Source organism: Acartia tonsa, chromosome 14 (genome assembly GCF_053477335.1).
Source record: "Acartia tonsa isolate MP-2025a chromosome 14, ASM5347733v1, whole genome shotgun sequence".
Taxonomy (NCBI): Eukaryota; Metazoa; Arthropoda; class Copepoda; order Calanoida; family Acartiidae; genus Acartia; species Acartia tonsa.
This window is the reverse complement of record NC_137273.1, coordinates 18633801-18657269: the sequence shown is the minus strand read 5'-3', so window position 1 is coordinate 18657269 and position 23469 is coordinate 18633801. Positions and strand designations below refer to the sequence as shown.

Sequence of the window (23469 nt, the reverse complement as noted above, 5' to 3'; positions counted from 1 at the left end):
GTCAAAAAAATACTCACAAATCAGACCTTTTTAGACCGAAGATACTCAAATGTGGCCAAATAATAATGAAACATAAAAAAAGGTAACACACTTTAGAACTAAACTTGATCTAACTGAAAAACCAAAGGGTATAAAACAAGATCCACGATTTTTCATTGTAAAATGAAAATTGATGAGAATTAAAATTGGTGTTTTACTGAGAGAAAAAGGATCATGCCAATGTTTCATACTTTTTATCCTCAGCATATTATTCATAAATCTTTTTCAACTTTTCTTTACATGCTGTTTCATGCAGTATAATGTTAGGGTTGCCATTTCTTAAAATAAGATTTCATATCTTTAGATTCTGTAATAGTTTTCTTTAAATTATGCCTTTTGAAAGGAAAAAAAAGTTTATGGTCCCTCATGTAAAGATGTACTAAACCCATAAAACAATTGCATTTTTTTCCCTTTATTATTGAAAATATGATAAAAATGGCTAATATAAGCAAAATTTAGCACAATCAGAAAAAGTTACACCCTACCACTTCAGCAGATAGAAAGAGATCACATGAATACAAAACATTACTTTCTATTACTTTTAGAAAATAGAAATATAAAAAAAATATGATATTTAACTTTTACTTTGATATCAAAATAAATATTTGAGTATCTGCGATGAAAAAGTTTTGCTTGAAATCTAAAAAATATAAAAACTCAACTAACTATTATAAATAAAACTATAAAAAAAACTAATGTTAAATTTGTTCAAGAATAAAATTAAATTTCTTAGTCTACAAAAATAACCAAATAAAAGTTTAAAACCTGCCTTAACATAAAAACTTCCATAAATATTTTAAACTTCTTTGTTGAGCTTTATTTTGTACCCTTATAGCATATAGAGTGTAAGATATTTTCCTATTATACATTTTCTAAAATTTAAATGTTGTATGTTGTGTGTATTCAAGCATTTAATATATTCCCACTAAAGATTGAAAGTAAAGTAACACATGGAAGATATGGTTGCCAGATAAAACATATATTCCAGATTCACAATAACTTTTCCTTTAAACATTTGAAGTAATTGATTTATTATCTAAGAATATGTTTTACGCTTATTACTTTATTGTATATTTGATTTTCATGACTTCAGCTCCTTTGTACCAATGTAAAAAAGGAGAAAAGTAACTTCTTTTCCTGTTAATTGTTTTATTCAGATGCTTTCATCACAAATTCAATCTTTTGAACTACAAACCATTGAATCTAAAGTATAATTTTGCATGTTAATGTTTTTTTTTTAAGTTTAAGGAAAAGGAATTTTCTTCACTCACACTGTATGAATTCTTATTTTTATGAAATAATTATTCAGGTTTAAAAGTCTCAACACATGGCAACCCTGTTTCTAGGAACTGTTTTTTCTTCACTTCCAAAGTTTTAAAAGTAACTCCAAATATTTTGGCAAGAAAGATTTTGTTGCAAACTAAACTGCATCAAAACAAAGTCACCACAAGTAAACCCAGCAAAGATACTCTACAATTATACATTAGTTGTTGACCTTCCAACTTGCTTAAATACTCTTACATCTTTTCCTAATTTAAAAGTGATCAAGGTTGATTAAAAAAACAATAATGAAGGAGAGGTGGAGATTAATACCTGTTTCCTATCACATCATACTTGGAATTTCCTTAATCTTAAAAAAAACAATCTTACTGTTACAAATTCAAAATTCAAAATACAAAATTAAGAAATTATAAGGTTATGCAAATATGGGCATAACTTATAAATAAACAAAAAAAAACACGGACTTTCAAGAGTATAGACAATTATTAAAGAAAAAAACTGTGTTTAAATTAAATATGATTGTTCTTGTTAAAATTTTGCAAATATAAATTACAAGAAGTCATGGTGTGTATACCTATAACTGCATTAAATTGATAAATTCAAATTCATTCTGCTAAATTGTTAAGTGGTAAAAGAAAGAAGAGGCAAATCTTAGTAAAAATATATTTTTTCAAAATATGGATATACTCTAGAACTTTTTTTCTTTCTTTTAGGCAAAATATTTTCTCTACAATGTTTGATTCTAATTTTAACATAATCATGTTGAATTTTTTAGATAAAATCAAAATGATCATAATTTTGATCATTGAATCAAATATTATGCCTCAAACTACTTGATTATCTTATTTTTGAATATTTAAAAATATTGTTTGATACTATTTCTATAAATATATGGACAGTTTTTTTTGAAAAGTTTTTACTAATAAAAATGGGTTATTAGGCTTGATAGCTTTGTTTTTTCCTTCTATTTAATGCCTTGGTCTAAATATTGTAAATCCCTTGTGCATCAAAATGATCCTCAAATCAATTAAATTTTGGGAAAATACATTATCTAATACAACTGTTAAAGGAGAATTATTACTTTTTTTTTATCAAATAGACCATGAAACCCCAACCAATTTAAGGGTAGAGTCTAGTAAATACAACTAAATAACCTATTTATGTCCAAGTCAAGTAGGACCCTTTTAGATATAACTTAACTTAACCTAACTTAATAGTTAAATTGTTCTCATCTTTGTATCTAAAAAAAAAATTACTTCATTCTATAAACTCCCTCTTTTGATTAAACACTTTTTAGATTCGCTTATGTTATTCAACAGAATTTTTTTCTCTCTCTTATTTTTGTATTAAAAGTTTTTAAATAAATTAAAGGGATTATGTATGTACTTGTCCCAATTGCAGGTAAAGGGAAATTGTTTGTTGAAGGTTGTGCATTAAGAGATATAAGTTTTCCGGAATTGTAATGTAGGGAGTAGATTTGAAATCTGCATCAAATTTTAAGGATTTTTTATAAAATTCGTTTTTTTGTAAAATTCTTTATCTAAAAGCGGAAATACAAATTAAGTTAATTAATTTTGGCATCTGTGATTGGTGGATTTAAAAAATCTGCGCTCTGATTGGATGTCGTACATCATTCAACCAATTAGAGCGCAGGTAGTTTAAAATCCACCTATCCTATTGGTCAAAATTAATTAACTTAAAATGTATTTTCGCTTTTAGATAAAGAATTTTACAAAAAACGAATTTTATAAAAAATCCTTAAAATTTGATGCAGATTTCAAATCTACTCCCTACATTAAAATTCCGGAAAACTTATATCTCTTATTGTGCATTGTGTATAATTAAACAGTTTCTCTCAACAGTTCTGTAAATTGAGATCTTAACTGAGTTGTTCAATCATTTCAACAGATTTTTATCTTAACATCTGACCACCCGCCACTCAAGGTTTGTTAAGAATACAGTATTCACATACCATGAATTACATTTTCTCTTAATAAAGTACTGGAATGTTAAACAATGTGAAACTTAAAATTTAATTTAGTAGGTTTTAGTAATTCAGATAATTGTAAATCTGAACTTTTGTAAAAATAGGTTCCTTTGTAAAGAAGATTGAGCACCATTTAGAGAAGGAAATTTCTTGTGCATTTGCAATATATTTAGATACCTACTTCTTTTCCCGCCATAGACAAATAAAGGAATAAATATATAACAGTAATTTAGATTGTACTTTTGTCTATGAAATGTTTTTATCAATATTATAATAGTAATCTTGAATATGCTAAACCATTTTACAGACAACAAGGGGCAATCTTCTAGAAGACTTCTTTATTCTGTTTACCAAAAATATGTTCAAGTGATATAATTAGCTTTTTTCATCTGTTTAATCTCAATTCATATCTCATATTCCAAAATAATAAACAACAATAATAGTTTATAAAACTTTTATTTTCAGAGTTAGGAGATAATTACAAATAAATGTTATTTTTCATTTGTAAACTTTATGGCAAAGTCACTGAAATTGCCAGTTGAACATTTCTAATTCCTCTGCTTATTTAAAAAAAAAACTTTCTTTAGCCCAACCCATTAAGAGTATATTGCAGATTCCCTTTAACTGCACCTATCTTTTACACCTTAATCAATCCAAATTTTAGAAAGTGTCAGATGAACACACTTCAAATAAAAAAATGTCTGTTTGTACATCCTAAAGTTTAGTTCAGAACAGCTTTCAAAACTGTAGAGGATCTAAAATAGCATCTTGAGAAAAAAGACTAATTCAAAAAAGAGGAAGGTTATGAGGATTCCTGTGATATATGGGATTTTGTAAACTTTGTTTGTGGGAACTTGTTTCACAATTCACAAACCCTTACTCTGTCATTGGGTAAATCTTACCCCACCTTACTAATTTTCTTCAAAAATTTTTAGATCTTAAAATACAATTTACATCATAAGCTTATATAATTGTTAATGGACAAAAAAAATTGTGATGTTATGTAGAAATGGAGGATAGATACACTTTTAAACTCCATTTTGCATCAATAAAACCTTTTTTTGCTATAAAAATTTGAAAGGGTATAAATAGTTCCCAATTGGTGAATAAAGGCTTCAGTGTGTAAACAGTTCATTACTCTCATTCTCCTTTCCACAAATCTTTCCGGCATTGTCCTATCTATTTCAAATGAAATAATTTTAGATAACATTACAATAATCATATTGTCAGACAACCAAAAAACTTTGTCTTTAATTCCAATTGTATGTCAATAGCCTGAGACCAATTGCTTGATTTGTATCTACTCTTCTAAACTACTTACAAAGATTTGAATTATAGTTCAAACATCTATTCTACACTAATTCAATAATCTTGAGCTTCTATTATACATATAAAAGATTTTTAAAGCATTTTATAGAAGTTATTTGAAATTTTAGTTGAGTTGTCTTTTTATGTTTTGAGATAAAGATTTCTATATTCAGGATCTTAAAAGGGTTTAAGAGTAGTTCAAGATGAATAAATGGGATAATATAACACTTTCTGTATCCTCTACACAAATAAATAATTTAGAAAGGTTTCATTAGGTTCTTATTTTTATTTTTAATAAAATGGGATTTAAAAGAATTTTTACTTATATATTTTTTTTGTGTTTAAGATTAATTATTGTAAGAGAAGGTTTCAACGCCCCCCCCCCCTATTATCTCAGTTCCTTTAAATAAAATTTGAGCATACTTAACTTACCTTCACCAATATGTCTTCTATCCTCCTCTCCTTAAAACTTAAGAAATTTAAAAAAGTAGTATTGTTTTGATCAGGGGATATGTTTAAATTTTGGTTTTAAACCTCTTTTAAAAACCTTGATAATATTTAGTTTATTTAAATAGTAGAAGAATATTTTAAAATATACCAACAAGCATATTTACTACTGTATACTTTAAGGATTTAAATTGATAAAGCATAACTTCAACATTAAGAAAAACAAAGTTGGTCTATATGTAAGTGCTTTTTTGCTAGAGACATAAAAATAAAAAGGATATACCAAAAATTTATTTTTTATATAGTATATTTAATTACTAAACCCCTTTTAAACTTTTAATCCTTTAGTTTACAACTGGCACATACATAGGATTTTCACAATATGGTAGGAAAAGACCGAATTCCTCCCTCTTTTTAAAAAAGAAGAGTTATGTGGATCTTGGACAAAGAAGCTTCGGACAAAGTAGCTTCAGACAAAGTAGCTTCGGACAAAGTAGCTTCGGACAAAGTAGCTTCAGGACAAAGTAACTTCAGGACAAAGTAGCTTCAGGACAAAGTAGCCTCCTAAGAAAAGTAGCCTCCACTGTTAATAAAGGTCATGGCCGCATCGCTCGGCCCCCTGGCCTGCCTAGCCGCGAGCGCTCGGCCCCCTAGCCTATAACCTAACCTAACCTAACCAAAAAATTGTAAAAACATAATTAAAACTTGTAAAAACAATATTAAAAATTGTAAAAATCTATCAATTACTTTTTGCAAATTCTACGAAATTCTAAACCACCTATGTATTATCAGTTGATGATATTTTTCTTAAATAAATGTTCTGAGGCTAACATAGGTTAGGTTAGGTTAGGTTTTAGGCTAGGGGGCCGAGCGCCCGCGGCTAGGCAGGCCAGGGGGCCGAGCGCTGCAGCCATATTGGAGACTATTTTTCTTAGGAAGCTACTTTTCTTAAGTAAATGTCCTGAAGCTACTTTGTCCTGAAGTTACTTTGTCTTGAAGCTACTTTGTCCGAAGCTACTTTGTCCGAAGCTACTTTGTCCGAAGCTACTTTGTCTGAAGCTACTTTGTCCAAGATCCGTTATATACCTATGGGGAGTGTGAATTAAAACCCCAAAACTAGTATTATACAGTAAAGAGAGAGAAGGGACAATAGGCTGTTTATTACACTAGTCCCCAAAGTAAAGTTTGATTGGTTGGTTTATTAAGTTAAATGTTCCAACGTTTCAACCACTAGTTTTGATCTACAGAAGAAATAATTTTGTGTATCATCATTGAAGATATACATCAATTTATTGTCTTATCCCTTTAGTAGTGATTGTACATCTACTTTGCCTATTTAAACCTGTCATGAAGACAGAATCAGTTTTTTTAAGCCAGGATATAAACACTTCAGCCCCCCCCCCCCCTTACATACGCCCCTGGTATACATATTACAAATGTACATAAACAGCAAAATTTCAATAGAATTTTAAACAAAATTATTCAATAGAAAAGGTAGAATTTTGTTTATATTTTATTATTCCATAAAATTTTATTTTGTATTTAAGGGTGGATAGAGGGGGCAAACAAATATCCTAAAACCATCCCAAGACTTAAATACACAAACATAATGGCCTAAAACCCTCCAACGGTCGCTGAGAAGCTCCTCTAAAATTGAGAACTCCCAATTTTTTTATATAAGTAATAGAATGTTGTCAGTATGTGTGAAGTTTAAGATCTCGCTTTCCGCTGGACCATTATGGTTCTCCTTTACAGTGATGCTTCTTTTAGCTTTAATGTAATTTTTATATTTAGCTTTTGACTTGGGCTAGCATTAACCAATATATGCGGTTTCTATAATTATCCGTATAGGCTAATACATACATTATTTACATAATGACCATGGATACAGGGATGGGACATTTTATGATAAATTAATCCCCAATTGATCTAAGAAACTCTTCGTTTGTTAGCTGGTCATTATTGGGTGTGGAAAAAAAGGATTGAAATTAATTTAATCTTCATTGACCACTCCCTGCATAAAACTCGATAAGTGATAATAAAATAGAAGGGTGGAAACCAGGACTAAAGGGGTTAAATTCAAATACCAACCATTAATGATATCGACCGTATGGCAAGAAATAAGGTGATCATGGCTAACCGATTAACGTCAAATTGATAATCTAATGTCAGCGTAAAAATGCCAGTCTTAACTGGATGCAATTTTGACAGTGATTAGAAGTAATTAAATCAATGTGTATTATTTTACATAATGATAATATGTTAAGTTATTTGAAATTTAGTTAAGACTCATTTTTGACCAAGGCATTCCCCTTATACATTTTTTTTTTATAGAAGTAACACTCTATGACTGCACAACAGTTTTTTGTAAGTCATTTACTTGCAAATGCAAGTTTATATTCCAAATTATTCGATCAACTCTATTGTTATCCTGCACCCGACAAAGCAGCAGCAGGTTTCATTTTTTATGTCTTTGGAATAAAACAGTTTTGTCAAGTTTATGCTATTGCTACATACGTTGAAAAGACATGGATATATGTGAGTTGAACATACATGGATATAAGAATATAAAATTTTGGGATTGGAATTCTATATTATATGACTCTACTAAATGCAAGATATACCTTTTGTTTAGCATACATTAGCATAAATGCTTATACTATGTTACCAAAATTTTAGTACGAAGCTTCTATACATTTAGAGGTGGTTAGTACGTCTTTACATCCGTTATAGATAGCTTTTATCGTAAATTTAGGAGTAATTGTCCTATTAATTCAAAACTTAAACTTCATTTTTGACACTTTGACCATAATTTGCTTTAGCTAGATAGGTAGAAAATATTTCTTATTTCTGCTAAGTAAGGCACTAATAGAAGAATTAATAAGAATAAGAAAAAAAAATGTTTAAAATTGCTTCTGATCACTTTAAGATAATTAATGTGAAACGCAATTAAGACATCAAGTAGAAAGTTATATTAGGGAAGGTTTTAGGCTATTTTGTAAGAACGCCAAATGATGTAAAAGGAAGTATTTTATTCAAAGGCAATGAGAAAGGGATAATAATATTATCTTATATCCCTATAATATTTTGGTACAGTATATCTAAACAAATTCTATCCCTAATACATACACGAATAACATTTAGGATTAGTACATTGAATGTACTATAAATAACTAGCGGCTACGCCCCTAGAGGCCTCTAGGGGCACTTGAGGAGGGAGGATAACCCAATTTCTTATTTTCGATTTTTTTTTGGGGGGGGGGGGAGATTTTTAATTTTTGGGGGGGTTTGGGGTGTCCCACCTCCCAAGAAAATAGTTATAAACCTTCCCGGGACCTATGAGAAGCTACCCTGTTAAGGAGAACCCGATCGGTCCAGCTGTTAGCGAGATCCTTCGGTACAAACAAACAAACACACAAACAGACAGATAGACATCCTGTTTCTTTAGTATAAGGAAGATATATGGTATTATAGCAAGTTGTCCACGAATAGGAAAAAATAAAGTAGTATTAATTACTGTTTACTTGGAAAAACCGACCACGAACTAGCTTTTCTAAAAAACAGACATTATATAATTATCTTCTAAAAGATAATATTTGACAGAGGGATAGAATAAATGTAATGTGTTATGAAAAGGGGGAATGGGGAATTAATGAAAGGGAAAGAATTAAAGGGGAAAAAGAAGTATCTCTAAAACAGCAAAATTGAAACTTTTAGTCGAATTTGATAACCCAATTTCTTATTTTAGATTTTAAAAGAAAAATTTTAAAAAATTTTTCGGGGGGGGGTGGAAAATTTTTAGTGGGGGGTGCACCCCCCCCCTTCATTTTTAATTTAAGTAAAAATTTTTTTTTTTTGGGGGGGGTTTATTTTTCCTTTTTTTTTGGGGTTGGGTTGGGGGTATCCATCCCCCCAATAAAATAGTTATAAAATTTCCCGGGACCTATGAGAAGCTACCCTGTTAGAGAAAACCCGATCGGTTCAGCGGTTAGCGAGATCCTTCGGTACAGACACACAGACAGACACACAAACAGATATCCTGTTACTTTAGTTTAAGGATATTACATGTATACGTACTATATACCCGAAAATTTGGTTGTGGGGAGAAGGTGAGGGCTGAATATCACTTAAAAACAATCTTTCTTGGCATAATCGCAAAAATATCCATTTCCCCCATTCCTCATTATCTCTTTCTCTCTCTCTCTCTCTCTCTCTCTCTCTCTCTCTCTCTCTCTCTCTCTCTCTCTCTCTCTCTGTCTCTCTCTCTCTCTCTGTCTCTCTCTCTATCTCTCTCTCTCTCTCTCTCTCTCTCTCTCTCTCCCTATCTTTCTCTCTCTTTCTGTTTCTATTATCCTTTTCTCTTTAGAATTGCATAATGACTGCATACATAAGTAATTTGAATAGATAGATAAACAGATATATAGATAGATAAATATCTATAAAAACCGGGGGTCTTAAGGGATAAGACAATGGACGATTATTTGATTTACAACAAAATGATGACTGACACATAAAATTTTTCTTTCTATAATTAAAAATTAATAGTTATAAACTTTGTTAAAAACAACTTAAGAAAAATAAAAATGTCCAAAATTTTGGGTACCACTGTAACTTACAGTACAACAGATAGATAGATAAATGTTTGGATGTATAGATAGATAGATAGAAAGACAGATCGATAGGTAAATATACAAAATAAAAAGTTAGTTGAGACTGCAGACCTTTTTACCTTCTTGATTCAATTTACAAAATTTTCTGAGTATGTAATGTCTGAGTGTGGGCGTTTGTGTGTGTGTGTTTGTGAGTGTGGGTCTGTGTGTTTTTATCCCAAATCCATGAAAGTAAGAGAATGTTTAGTGTATGTGTCGTATGTCTGTCTGTCTGTATCGAAGGACATCGCTAACCGATGGTTCTCCTTTACAGGGAAGCTGGAAAGGTTTATTATTATTTAGGGGAAGGTTACCTCCACCCTCCCAAGAGAAATCGCCCCTGGAAAAAAATACGTAGTATATAATTTTATATTGGGATAGGTATCCTAGAAAACTAAATTTGTACTATATATACGATGTATAAACCAAGCTTTTCGGCCATTATATAATCAGATTTATTAACACAAACAAAGCTTTTCTTCCTTTAAATATTTAATCTTAGTCATTACTGTTTTTTTAGACTAGCAGCTGCGTTTATAGCATCTATGGGCACTGTATACAAAGGGGTAAGGTAAGCAGAAAAAGCGGGAAGTCGAACCCCCACATTTTCAATTGTAGTTTAAAAATGAGCAAGTTGAATTTTTTTTTGTGGGGTCGTCATTTTTCTAGATGCGATTTTTCTTCGAAGGGTGGTGGTACCCTCCCCCAAAATAGTTATAAACCTTCCCAGTACCTATGATAGGCTATCCTGTAAAGGAGAACCATATCGGTTCAGTGGTTAGTGATATCTGTTTTCTGTTTATTTTCATTATAAACTGTTGTTAGATTTTTATTGCTACGCTATTAGAGAACCAAATTGTACTGGCTCCATTTTCAAAATACTTTTTCATATTCCAACTTGTATATATAATATATACATAATTTGTAGTAAATTTAGTCCATTCTTAGAATATGCTTTTATCATATGTTTATAGCAATGTCTGTCTGTCTGTGTGTATGTCTGTCTGTCTGTCTTGAAATTGTAGAATATTCTTTTTCCTAGATTATAGAGTTTGCTATATGTTCTTATAAAGTTGCTAAAATATCAAATAGCAAATCTAACTTATTCTAGAAATAATTCAGCAAAAATGTCTCTAAGTAGTGCAGAATTTGTAATTTAAGGACCAATTTTATAAGTATGACGTATATGGTCCAAAAAACGAACCCCCACACCTCCCTGATAGCTTGCAGGCTATCATTACTTTAATGCTGTTATCATTATCCTTATTATAGAGTAACAAGATCTTTATCTGTAAGGATCTCGCTAACCGCTGCAGAACCGATATAGTTCTCCTTTACAGGGTAGCTTCTTGTTGGTCCTGGAAAGTTTTATTACTATTTTAGGGGAGGGTTTAACCACCCTCCCAAGAAAATCGCCTCTTGAATAAGATTAGCTTCCCAAATTTTTTTTACCTTTTCTTTTTAAATCAAAACAAGGATGACAACATCCATAAAAGCGAAGCACTGAAACGGTAGGACAAACGGACATTAACACTTGTATAGTGTCAGAACTGAATAATCATAATATAAATGTATAAGAGTCAAAGCAAAATTGTAAGTAAATTTGTTGAAAAACTGCTTGATTCAGGATAATGTTTATGGACATACTTACATTTTTAGGACTTGATTATAGAGTTGCTTCGCTTATTACATTATACTTTGTTGTCCCAGGAATCAATATACCAAAAATCAGATCAATCGGATGATTAGATCACATAAAAATTTGTTGTTAAAAAAGTAAAAAAATCAACATGTTTAAAATGGACGTACGGACATTTTGGTGATGATTATAGGGTTGCTACGCTTTCTAAATCGTACCTAACTATTAAAGGAATCACCATGCAAAATTTGAAATCGATAGGACAATTCTAACATGCCTAAATTAACGAAAAAAGCTATCCGTTACGGACGTACGGACGGACGTACGGACGGACCGACCCTAATTATAGAAAAGCTTCGCTTTTAATAAATAAATCAGTTATCAAATTCTTCGAATTCAACCCCCCCCCCCTCCTCAAGTGACCATAAAGGCCTCTAGGGGCGTAGTCGCTAGTATAACATAATACAATGAGGTTTTTCAAAGTGAACCCAGTAATAGCCAATAATATAAATTAGCCAATGAGAGGCCATTATTGACCAATGGTAAAATTAATAGTGGCCTCTCATTGGCTAATTATTTTTTTACGTCATAATCAGTCCGACACTATTACTGGGTTCTTCAAAGTTTATCGTTTCAGATCTAGCTAACCTCTGAACCAAATGAGCATTTTAATAAAACTTCTCATATGTTCTGGGATGTTTTAAGGGCATTTGATCTTTTAGATTTTTTAGATCTTGGAATTGTTTAAGGCTATTTTTCTAGACCTTTAGGCTGAATTATGAGGCAACCACTACCAAACAATATAATTTTACATATATGTATTTGCTAGACTTAGCACAAATTTTTATTACATTTATCCTCCGTGAATTTATAGTGGTGCAGCCACTCTTTTTTTGTATGTCTTACCAAGGATATAAAGGGATAAGACAATGGCCGATGAAATGATGCACATCCCCAATAATGATAATACATAAAATATTTACTTTTGTAGATTGAAATTGATTGGACACTCAACTTAATGAACCAACAAATCAAAATTCTACAAAAGTACCTAAAGTTGTTAAGACAACGTATAAGAAAACGTTATTATTAAACTTTGAGGACTAGTGTAATAAATAGCAAATTGTCCCCTACCCTCCCCAATGTTTCATAGATTTTTGTATCAATAACGGTAATTGACATAGATAACTTTAGGGACTTATACTAAGCTTCACTGTAAATAAAAACCATATTACTTCAGCAATCATTGAGATATTTTCTAATAGACACACAAACAGAAATCCTTTTACTTTTAGATAAAAATTTATAGCTTTAAATTACGGCTATGGACATTTTGGACTGTTAAACGCTTTGTTAAATTCAAATTGCTCTAAAATATATGATTTTAAAACAAAAAAAATCGTAATCGGTTTCGAATACTTAAAAATCAAACAAAAAACTAACTACTTTATAAATTTAAAGGATTTAAAATGCATAGACATTTATTTTTTAACTCTTATTTTATACATCTAATTGGAATTGATAATCTATTTAATACTGAAACAATTGTCTTCTATAAATAAAATGTTAAAAATATAACTTGTGTGATTGCTAAAATCGAAATATATCTTCATGTCTTAGAATAGTGTATTTTTTTAAAAAATAGGTTGAAAAACATACTAACTTTAAAATATATATATATATAGTTTACATAATAGTACTATTTTTTGCTTTATTTTGCATTTTTTTTAAAATTAAAAGATCAAATATCTACTTTGCGCATTCATTAAAGTTTATCTTATTGGATTCTTATTGTATAGGATAGAACAATGAGAGAAAAATTACCCTAAATCAATTCACTGTGTTATATAATCTAAAAATCTGTGCGAAAATGAATATTCCATCATTGACCTATCTGAGTCTTTCGTGTTAAACATACCAACGATATGTTTGCCCTGGAAAGGAACTTGTTTTCATCATATTCTGAATTTAGATATATGTAAACCACACGAAATAGCTATAATACAAAGTATAATGATGTCTGTCCGTCTGTCTGTCTGTCTGTCTGTCTGTCTGTCTGTCTGTCTGTCCGTCCGTCCGTCCGTCTGAAGCTTAAGATCTCGGTAACCACTGAACCAATCAGATTCTACTCTTCAGGGAATATACCTACTGGTCCTGTGGTGGTTTTAGGCTATTTTCTTGGGGGGTGGGACACCAACAACCCCTCACCAAAAAAAAATCCCCCCTAGTTTTTTTTTTGTAGGAGATATCCTTTTTTTTTTTAAATATTTCCTTGGTCCTTCTTATTTTTCTTTAAAAATTTCACCTTAACTTTTTATCATCTCTTGGGGCAAAGCCCCTAGAGGCTAGGGGCGAAGCCGCTAGTGTTTATATAAAATAAAACCGATTAAGATCACCAAATTTTAATATATTTAGTTTTATACAAAAAACGGCGAAGTAAGTCAATTTTACCTTTTTTTAAAAATGGAATGCCATATTTAGTGATTTATTCACAATATACCTTCTATTTTCTATCCAAAATGTTTCAATTGTAGAAAAATTAACCTCCCCCCCTTCATACAATATAAAACGATTAGTCAAGCTGTTTATCAGATCTTACAGGACATATTCCTTCCTATATCATATATCGTCATAAATGTTTTCGTAATCCCTATCCCAGGATCTCTGAAGGGTTTTCCTAAACTATATATCATCCAAATCAACAACAAATACCCTCTCAATCCATCCTTTCTCTCTCTCTCTCTCTCTCTCTCTCTCTCTCTCTCTCTCTCTCTCTCTCTCTCTCTCTCTCTCTCTCTCTCTCTCTCTCTCTCTCTCTCTCTCTCAAAAAGGACAATCACCAAAAATCATGATTGTGCTAAAGTAACAGGTTATATGTTTAAACCTTTTCAGGGAGTTTTACTATTTATCTTAGTCAGGTTTAATGCTATTTGTGTGAAGTAGATGATACTTTTGAACTTTAGACGGGAAGTCAACACAGCAAAAATGTGTCCCCCTTTCCCATCTTACTCTTTATTTTTTATTTAAAAAAAAAACTGCAGAATTTGATAATGCAGAGTATCCTTTTAACAAGTAATATCTTTTCTCGTATTTATTCGAATCCGGTGGATAGGAACCGGTTCTCATCCATACGAAAAAACTATGTCTAGCATCGTATTATATCCAGCTTTCTACGAATATAGAAATGTACAATCATAAGATTAAAACTAGTTTTTTTAGCCGGTGACTTCGTCACCTCGGGGCTAAAAAAACTAGTTTTAATCTCATAATTGTACATTCTATATCCGCGGAAAGCCGTTTATAATACGATGCGAGAAATAACTATTATATTTCCCTCCCTTTAGCAAAATAAAGAAAACTGCACTAAAATATGTCCGTTTTCATATCAGTTAGGAAGTATTTAGGAAATCCCCATCATGATTCGTTTGCAATATGGATTAAAAACGCAAATGTATGTAATAATTAGTAATTTTAAATGAATAATTCCGGTTTATTCCTCACATCATTTTTTTATGCTTGTTCTCCCTTTCTCTCTCTCTCTCTCTCTCTCTCTCTCTCTCTCTCTCTCTCTCTCTCTCTCTCTCTCTCACACACACACACACTTTCTATACCCCTTTCTTTCTCTCTATTTTTCCAAATGGGCAAACCAAACCATTTACACTGTTTACAAAAGGCAAATCTTCTAGGGTGTCAACTTTTCTCTTAATCTAATCCGTATTTTTGTTCCCTGATTTTTGCAGTTTAATTTTTATTCCAATGAACATTTTATAAAAATGTCTTTTTGAGCATGTAATCAGGAAAATTAATATTGAATTAAATGCTTATATGTTTGAATAATATAACTTGTCTGATAAAGAAGAAACTGAATGTATGATGCTGTTTTGGACCAGGACTTTAAACTTTTACATTTCCTTATACTAATGGACACTTAACACTTTATACTAACGTTGCAGTGAGTATAATGCAATGATATATTAGATGTCTGTACACATTATCATACTTATTCCTCTTTCCACTTCCCTTTAACTTTTCGCATGGTCCATTGATTTTCTGACAGATAAAGTTAGTACAAGTATAATATCCTTAAAGATTTCATGGGATAATATTATATTTATCCTTGGATCAGAAATAGTTTTACAATTATAATTTTAGTGGGCATTTCAAATTGTTAGAACAATATAAGGGTTTTGATTTTCAAGTATACTTCTTTTATAGCATATATTTGTTTTTATCTGGTGTTAGATTATATTTTTAGAAAATTAAAGCACTCCTTCCTTTGGTGGTTTAAGCTATTTTTCTTTACCTCTTGTGTTGAGCTAGCAAAACAAACATACCATTTAATGTCTACATCTTCCTGTTGGTATTTATATTCTGTATTTATGTGTTTGACATTCATATTTACTTTGTTTATTTTTCTATATATTGATGTTTCTATAACACTGCTTACATAGGTTCTTGTTTTCTTTGTGACAATTTCTTTGTAATTGATAACATATTCTTAACAAACATTAAACAGCAAACTTTTTATTAGGGAAGTTACTGATTACTAGAAATATGAGTCTCTTGAACTTTACAGATAATACTTCCCTAAAAATCTTAAGACTGAAAAAGACTTATGTCCCCCTATCCCCCCCTCCTAACTAAATATCAATATGTTGTTCACTACAGATTTGATTAGGCCCCAATTATTGAAAAAGTAATAGAGGGGCGGAGAAACAGACATTGGCAATTCTTAGATATATGCTAGAGTGGTAAATCAATTTCTCCATTAAAACCTTATTAGTTATTTCTTTCATCGTATTATAAACAGCTCTCCGCGGATATAGAATGTACAATTAAAGCTTGAATGTCTTTGTCAGTAGCATTTTTTCAATATTACATGTAACTAACCCATTAAATAAGTCATGTGTTGACCAAAAAATTCCCTTAGTTCTTACTTATCATGTAATGTATCCAACATAAAAACAGTGAAGAAATCCCTTTAAGAACAGCACCAAAAACCATAAAGAAAAAAAAATTATTAAAAATATGTTGAAAGGGAGACAAGGGGAAACAATTTAATAGATATAAAAATCAAAATAGAGGGGTGCATAACTTAGCAAAGGAGATAATTAGAGAGATATAAAACAGAAAACATTTGCAAGAGGGCAAAGCAGAGAGGGTAAGCTAAGATTTAGAGGGAAGATATGAAAGATAAAAATAAATATATATTGTGTTAAGGAAGAATCAATATTGGAAAGCTGATTTAAAAGATCAAACTATTTGTTGGTCGATAACCTATTGGAGAAAATACATGTGTGTATTTATTGTATTTAGTTATTTTCTGCAATGGTAAATATTTGTATATGTTTTTTAGGCTATGACTATGCCTATTAAGATGAATAAAATAATAATAGCATCATTGTGTTTATACACTCAATAAGGATGTGTTCTTATGAATCTTTAGAATGGTTTCACAATTTCCTATTTAATGTATAAATATACTTAATAACGAACATTTTTATGATTAATAGGTCACATTGCACTTTAATAATACCTGAAACCCAAAAACTTATGTAATTTGCTTGATTCTTGCTACTGTATTCTGTTAGAATAGTTTTAAACTTAGATAAATTCTAAAATTTGATCATTTTCTGGTATTTTAGATTATTTATGAATAACAAAAGTTACCCTTAACTAAACATGCAGTCCTAACAGTTTCCGTATCGTGTTTATTTATTAATGAATATCTGACACCCTTCATCTGTATAAGTGGCCTTAAACTTGAATAAAATATTTCTCCCAAACAAACCAATTGAAACTAAAGTTTTGATTAAAAGTTTAGTTCAAGAGAGATCAAAGGATTAATCTTTAGTTTATGTTTGAAATCATTTTCCATTTTTTTTAAAGTTAAGCTACTATGTAATTGATTGTGTCTGTAAGTCATTTCTCCCTGTATCTCTATTTTTTAATGCTTCCTTCTCTGTCTCTTCTTTTTACTGTATCACTATCTACATATCTCTCTTTCTCTTATTTGAGTGAAAAAAACTAAAATTTTATGAGAAATAAAAACTCTATAATTCATAGTTATCAAAATTAATAATTGATAGATTACATAAGAATAATTATATTTTTACTGTACAAATAAAATTTTTACAAAAAATGCATGTATAGATAGAAAAAAAAGTAAGCTTTATAAATAAAAGAAAGCTCTATATATAAAGATTTAGATAGATCAATATTTGTTAGATGATAAACAAAGAGACATTTATTATCAAAAGAAAATGTCTCATAGAAACAGTTCTAATGGAGACATTTTAACTCCTGTCATGTATAACTAGATATCCAGTAGAGAAAAAAAAAGATAGATACACCAACATAGATAGATAGATGGAAACACACATAGCCGGACAGATAGATAAATATTAAATCCTTATCTATTGAAAGCGCAGTATATCTAGAAGAAGCAAGACATTTTTTAAATTTTATTTAGTTACAGGATTGACTAAAAGACAGATAAATAGATAGATTAAAAGTATACTTTGAAGAAGATAGTTACATATAGATAAATAGGTAGATAGCTATAAGACCCACATACAGATAAATATTTAAAACTTACCTATTGAAAGCACAGTATCTCTAGGAAAGAGGGAGGGGGAAGCCCCCAAAGGCTCTGGACTTCCAGTTATAGCATTCACCTAAAAATAGGATATGAAAGGAAAAAGGGATGTAAATCTTAATTGATTTTACTAGCGCATCTATGTTTTTTCTTATGCTGAAAAATATGCTCTGCCTAAACTTGCAGTGCATTAACCATAGGGGGCTACAAAGAACCTATTAGAACCTAACCTAATCTGTCCCAAGTAATAAAACAATCAAACTAAAAAAATCCCCCTGTATTTTCAATTTATTTTAAAAATTTGAGAGGGGGTTTTGTGCTTAACAATGCACTTTTAGTGAAACGCTCATTTTCTTTTTTGTTATCTATAATACAAAGTAGAATGATGTCTGTCTGTCTCTCTGTCTGTCCGTTTGTCTGTCCGTCTGTCTGTCTTTCTGTCTGTCCGTCTGTCTGTCCGTCTGTCTGTCCGTCTGTCTGTCCGTCTGTCTGTCCGTCTGTCTGTCCGTCTGTCTGTCCGTCTGTCTGTCCGTCTGTCTGTCCGTCTTAAGATCTCGGTAATCAATGGACCGATCGGATTCTACTCTTCAGGGAATATACCTACTGTTCCTGTGGTAGTTTTAGGCTATTTTCTTGGGGCATGGGATACCCCCAACCCCAATAACAATGAAAATAAGCTGTCATGGCTGACCTGTTATCTATAATACAAAGTAGCTTGATGTCTGTCCGTTCGTCCCTTAAGATCTCGGTAACCACTGAACCGATCGGATTCTACTCTTCAGGGAATATACCTACTGGTCCTGTGGTGGTTTAAGGCTATTTTTTTGGTGCGTGGGATACCCCCAACCCCCACAAAAATAAAAAAATTCCCACTCCTCCTCTCCTCATCCCTCATTTTTATGACGTCATTGACGGACTTTCTTCGTCTTCATTAAAAAGACTAATCGAAAAGACAAGATAAATGCTATGGGAGATTAAATTCTGATTTAGACATTCCTAATTTATGTTTGAAAAGAGGATTTAAATAGATTAAAAAGTTTTAACATTTAAAACCAGAGCTCAGCAACCGCACATAAGCCGTCAATTTAAACCCAAATACTTTACTTTTTAAACAAATGGCCAAACTGAGCTTGCTAGCTGTTTCTAAAAGTTCTAAAATCAGATGGGTTTCTTAACTTTTATCCAACATTGTTCAGTAAATATTTTAAAACTTTAATTCATTTGCGGATTTTGCACGGTTTTCGGGCGGTCGCCAAGCACTGATTGAAACTCTTTAGATAGTTAAACAGTTTATATCATTTAAAAATCATTTAGATTTACTTTTTTTGGGAGATGTTAAAATTTTCTGCATTAAATTGGTCATTCTGTCAGTTTTAGTGGTTTACATTTAAGGGAGGTGTTTAAATTTGCCATGGGGTTAATACACCATCCTACACCCGCCTTTTCCACGGCAATGGATTAGATCCAATTTTGTTGGCCCTAAGGAGTCGGAGGCCTTGCCCAACAAAAACATGTGTTAACATAATAACTTTAACTTTATTTGTAGACATACTGGGAATGAAATACTTACTTTAAACCAGGAGTAGGAAGGTGGGGGATAGCCTTGGCCTACGCACGGCAAATCAATAGAACCGCCTGACTTCACCCTAAAATAATAATATTTTCATCCTATAATATAAAGTAGTATTTTTGTTGTCTGAAGCTAAAGATCTTGATAACTGGTAGTCCGAATTTATTGTACACTTCAGGGAAGCTCCTTTTAGATTGTTTTAGGCTATTTCCATGACCTTCTTTGCCTCCCTACAGGCTAGGCGCGAAGCTAAGAACGTTGTAATCCTTGTTATGTAATTAAGTCTTCAGAGGGTTTGGTTAAGTTTTTGGCCTCATTTTGAAAAATACCATTTTTAGAATATCATCATTAATAAATCTCTTTTATGTTTGAAAAGTTTTCCATGATTAACCACTGAACCCTCAACATCTACCTCTCCAAACAGATAATACAAAAATTTGAAAACTGGAACTTAATAAGAAAAAGGATAGCGTGTCTGGAATGTGTAATATTCAAGTCTGGACCGCGTCATACTAGATATATTAAAACTTGTAGCTACAGAAGCTATTTCTGGCGCTTGTAACTAATTGTAAGAGTATATGGAATGCCTAAGCCCACAAACAGGCGCAACACATTATTATGGAAGGTTGGGACTCATAAACAAAGGTCTTGCAATCATAAGATATTTTGGCTTTTGAATTTTAAATTAACCTACTATTCCTTGGTAATAAAGCAACTTATTTAGGTAAATTGGACGAAACAAAACAAGGATGACAACATCCATTAAAGCGAAGCTCTGAAACTGTAGACAAACGGACATAAACACTTGTATAATGTCAGAACTGAATAATCATAATATAAATGTATAAGAGTCGAAGCAAAATTGTAAGTAAATTTGTTAAAAAACAGGATAATGTTTATGGACATACTTACATTTTTATGACTTGATTATAGAGTTGCTTTGCTTATAATATAATACTTTGTTGTCCCAGGAATCAGTAAACTAAAAATCAGATCAATCGGATAATTAGATCACATACAAATTTGTTGTTAAAAAGTAAAAAAAATCGGTGCTTGCTTACATGTGAAGACCGGAGCACCGAAAACCCCCCCCCCCGCTTAGTTTTGACAAAAATCAAAAATAAGGGGGAGGTAGTTTTTTAACCCCCCGCTTAGTTTTGACAAAAATCAAAAATAAGGGGGGGGGTAGTTTTTAACCCCCCCCTTAATTTTGAAGAAAATCAAAAATAAGGGGGGGGGGTAGTTTTTTCACTGTACAACACGCCAGAAAGTTGAGTGAGGTAAATCAAGAAAATCCAGTATACCAGAGGGGAAACCCTATTACAGGGATATTCATGTTTTGGGGCATAATTTCCTTATTTATTGACTTTGGCCAGTAAAAGGTTTTAATTTTGCGCAAAATTAAAACCTTTTACTGGCCAAAGTCAATAAATAAGGAAATTATGCCCCAAAACATGAATATCCCTGTAATAAGGTTTCCCCTCTGGTATACTGGATTTTCTTGATTTACCTCACTCAACTTTCTGGCGTGTTGTAAAGTGAAAAAACTACCCCCCCCTTATTTTTGATTTTCTTCAAAATTAAGGGGGGGGGGTTAAGTCTTTGCCTTGCTGAGCACTTTTCCTCCTTGCCGTTTTCCAGACATTAAAAAACTACCCCTCCCTTATTTTTGATTTTTGTCAAAACTAAGCGGGGGGGGGGGGGGTTTTCGGTGCTCCAGTCTACAACATGTAAGCAAGTACCAAAAAATCAACATGTTTAAAATGGACGTACGGATATTCTGGTTGTGATTATATGCTTTCTAAATCGTACCTAACTATTACAGGAATCACTATACAAAGTTTGAAATCGATATGACAATTCTAACATGCCTAAGTTTACGAAAAAAACTATCCGTTACAGACGCACGGACGGACGGACCGACCCTAATTATAGAAAAGCTTCGCTTTTAAAAATAGTCCTGGGGGATCCCTTGAAGCCAAAAAAGGACCTCGACAATTACGAGATTATAGATACAAAAAAACATGGTTGCTAAACATTCTCAAAACCCTATTATTATAATATGTCACAAATGAAATTATATCAAACAAGTGGAGGGGTATTTGAAGTGTTCCAATAACGCATTATGAAGATTTTTCTAAAGCTTTACATCTTTGGTTTCTTAAAAGCGATGAATGCATCCAAAAACTTTATGGTAGTTGTTCATACGGTGCAACAGTTGGTATCAACTGGTAGTATGTCAAACGAGTGATATTAATATTGAGAACATAACCAATAATTCTACACTACAAAACAACATTAGAACTACCAAACAAGGGCTTTTCAATTAAATGGCATAACTTTCAATAACAATGCTATGAATGCAGGGAGAGAGGGGACATTGGACTATTTATAACCCAAAGTGATATAATAATGTTTTCTTATTTGCTGTATCAAGAGCTTTTATTGAATATTGACGAGTTGGTTCATTAAGTTTAGTGTCTAAACGTTAAAACCACTAATTATAATCTACAAAATGGTCCATTTGTTTATCATCATTGGGGATTTATATCAATTTATTGGCCTATCCTTTTAGATCCATGCATGAAAAAAATTTAGTGTATGTTTATTATTTTCAGTATAAATAACATCAGCAGTGGAATATTGTGGGTTTAAACTTTATATAAACCGCGTCAAAACTAAAGACGTTAAAATCACATCTGCCCTGAGCAGAAAACCCGGGAGTATAAAAGAACATTGAAAAAACTTTGGAGTTTGTGTAGTAGGATTATTATAATGTTCAAAAATTAAGATTTTTACATCAATTTTTATGAACTGTTATTTTACGTGTAAGCAATAATCATTATTATTTTTGAAAATTAGAATATCTATATAAACATTGATTTCCAACTACCCTTTAAAGTTTTAAAATTACATATTTCAATTTATAATTTTTAACTTCTTTTACTTAAATTTGTTTGAATAATTTTCTATGTCTGCCTTAAGTACCAAAGGATCTATCTAGCCTCTGAACCTCTGATATGGTTATCCTTTACAGTGAAGCTTTCACAGGACCTATGAAGGTTTCTAACTATTTTGTGGGAGGTTCTAGGCCTTTAAGAGCATAGCAGCTAGGATATATAAAAAGAAAAAAGTATATTTGACTTAAAGAAAAGTTTAAAGAAAATATTTTATTATAGTCTTAGGTTACAAAGCCGTTTGAGAGATAACAAGTAATAATGCACAGCCAACAAACATAATGATTATTTTATTTTTTCCCTTTTTTTGTGTTTTTGCAAAACCCTAGAATTAGTGGAGTTTGGTAGAAAATTGTGCTTCGATGTTTTTTTTGGTTAGAAGCGAAGCTGCTCTATAATCTAGGTCTGTCTTTACCTCAGTCCAGCAAAGTGAAAAAAATAAGACGTGCTAAGCTTATGTTCTGATATTTATCCAAAAATGAATGTAATTTCACAATAAAAAGAAATAAATTTTAGTAAAAAATGTTTAATGATGGATGTACAGTTGAAACAAATATCAGACGGACATGACAAATTTTAACTTGCACAGTCGACATAAACCATTGATAATTCATAATTTCATGTTAACAGAATGGTGTGAGTTTAACATAGATGTCTTATAAGATAATTTCAATAACAATTTTCGGTTGATTTGACATAAGAATTACTTTAACTATAAAAAAAGAGTCAATTATGAAAAATATCAGTCAATATCAATATCTTTAATCTGGAATAGTCGAAATATACCTATAATTAATATTCTGTGAAAAAAATCTTCAGTCAACATGAAATTTCAAGGTAGGGGGACTAAGTGTCTAAAAAATCAGCCATGTGACGTAATAAAAAATAGGGATTATCCATACCTTCTTTCCCACTTCTCCTCTCGTTTCCCTATTTTTATGACGTCCGTGGTTAAATTTGAGACACTCTGTCCCCCTTACAATTTCAAGTTATC

General features: G+C 31.3%; 1 protein-coding gene across 1 annotated transcript in view; it reads right to left on the bottom strand.

Annotated features, from left to right (window-relative positions):
- The window catches only part of LOC145305349 (cell adhesion molecule Dscam1-like), a 170263-nt gene that overhangs the window by 123629 nt on the left and 23165 nt on the right, over positions 1 to 23469 (bottom strand). Inside the window, exons 12-13 of the mRNA XM_080146966.1 lie at positions 19519 to 19594; positions 17949 to 18027 (exon numbers count right to left, since the gene is read on the bottom strand). Of these exons, the coding sequence (XP_080003092.1) occupies positions 17949 to 18027; positions 19519 to 19594 (155 nt within the window). The remainder of the gene's footprint in view (positions 1 to 17948; positions 18028 to 19518; positions 19595 to 23469) is intronic.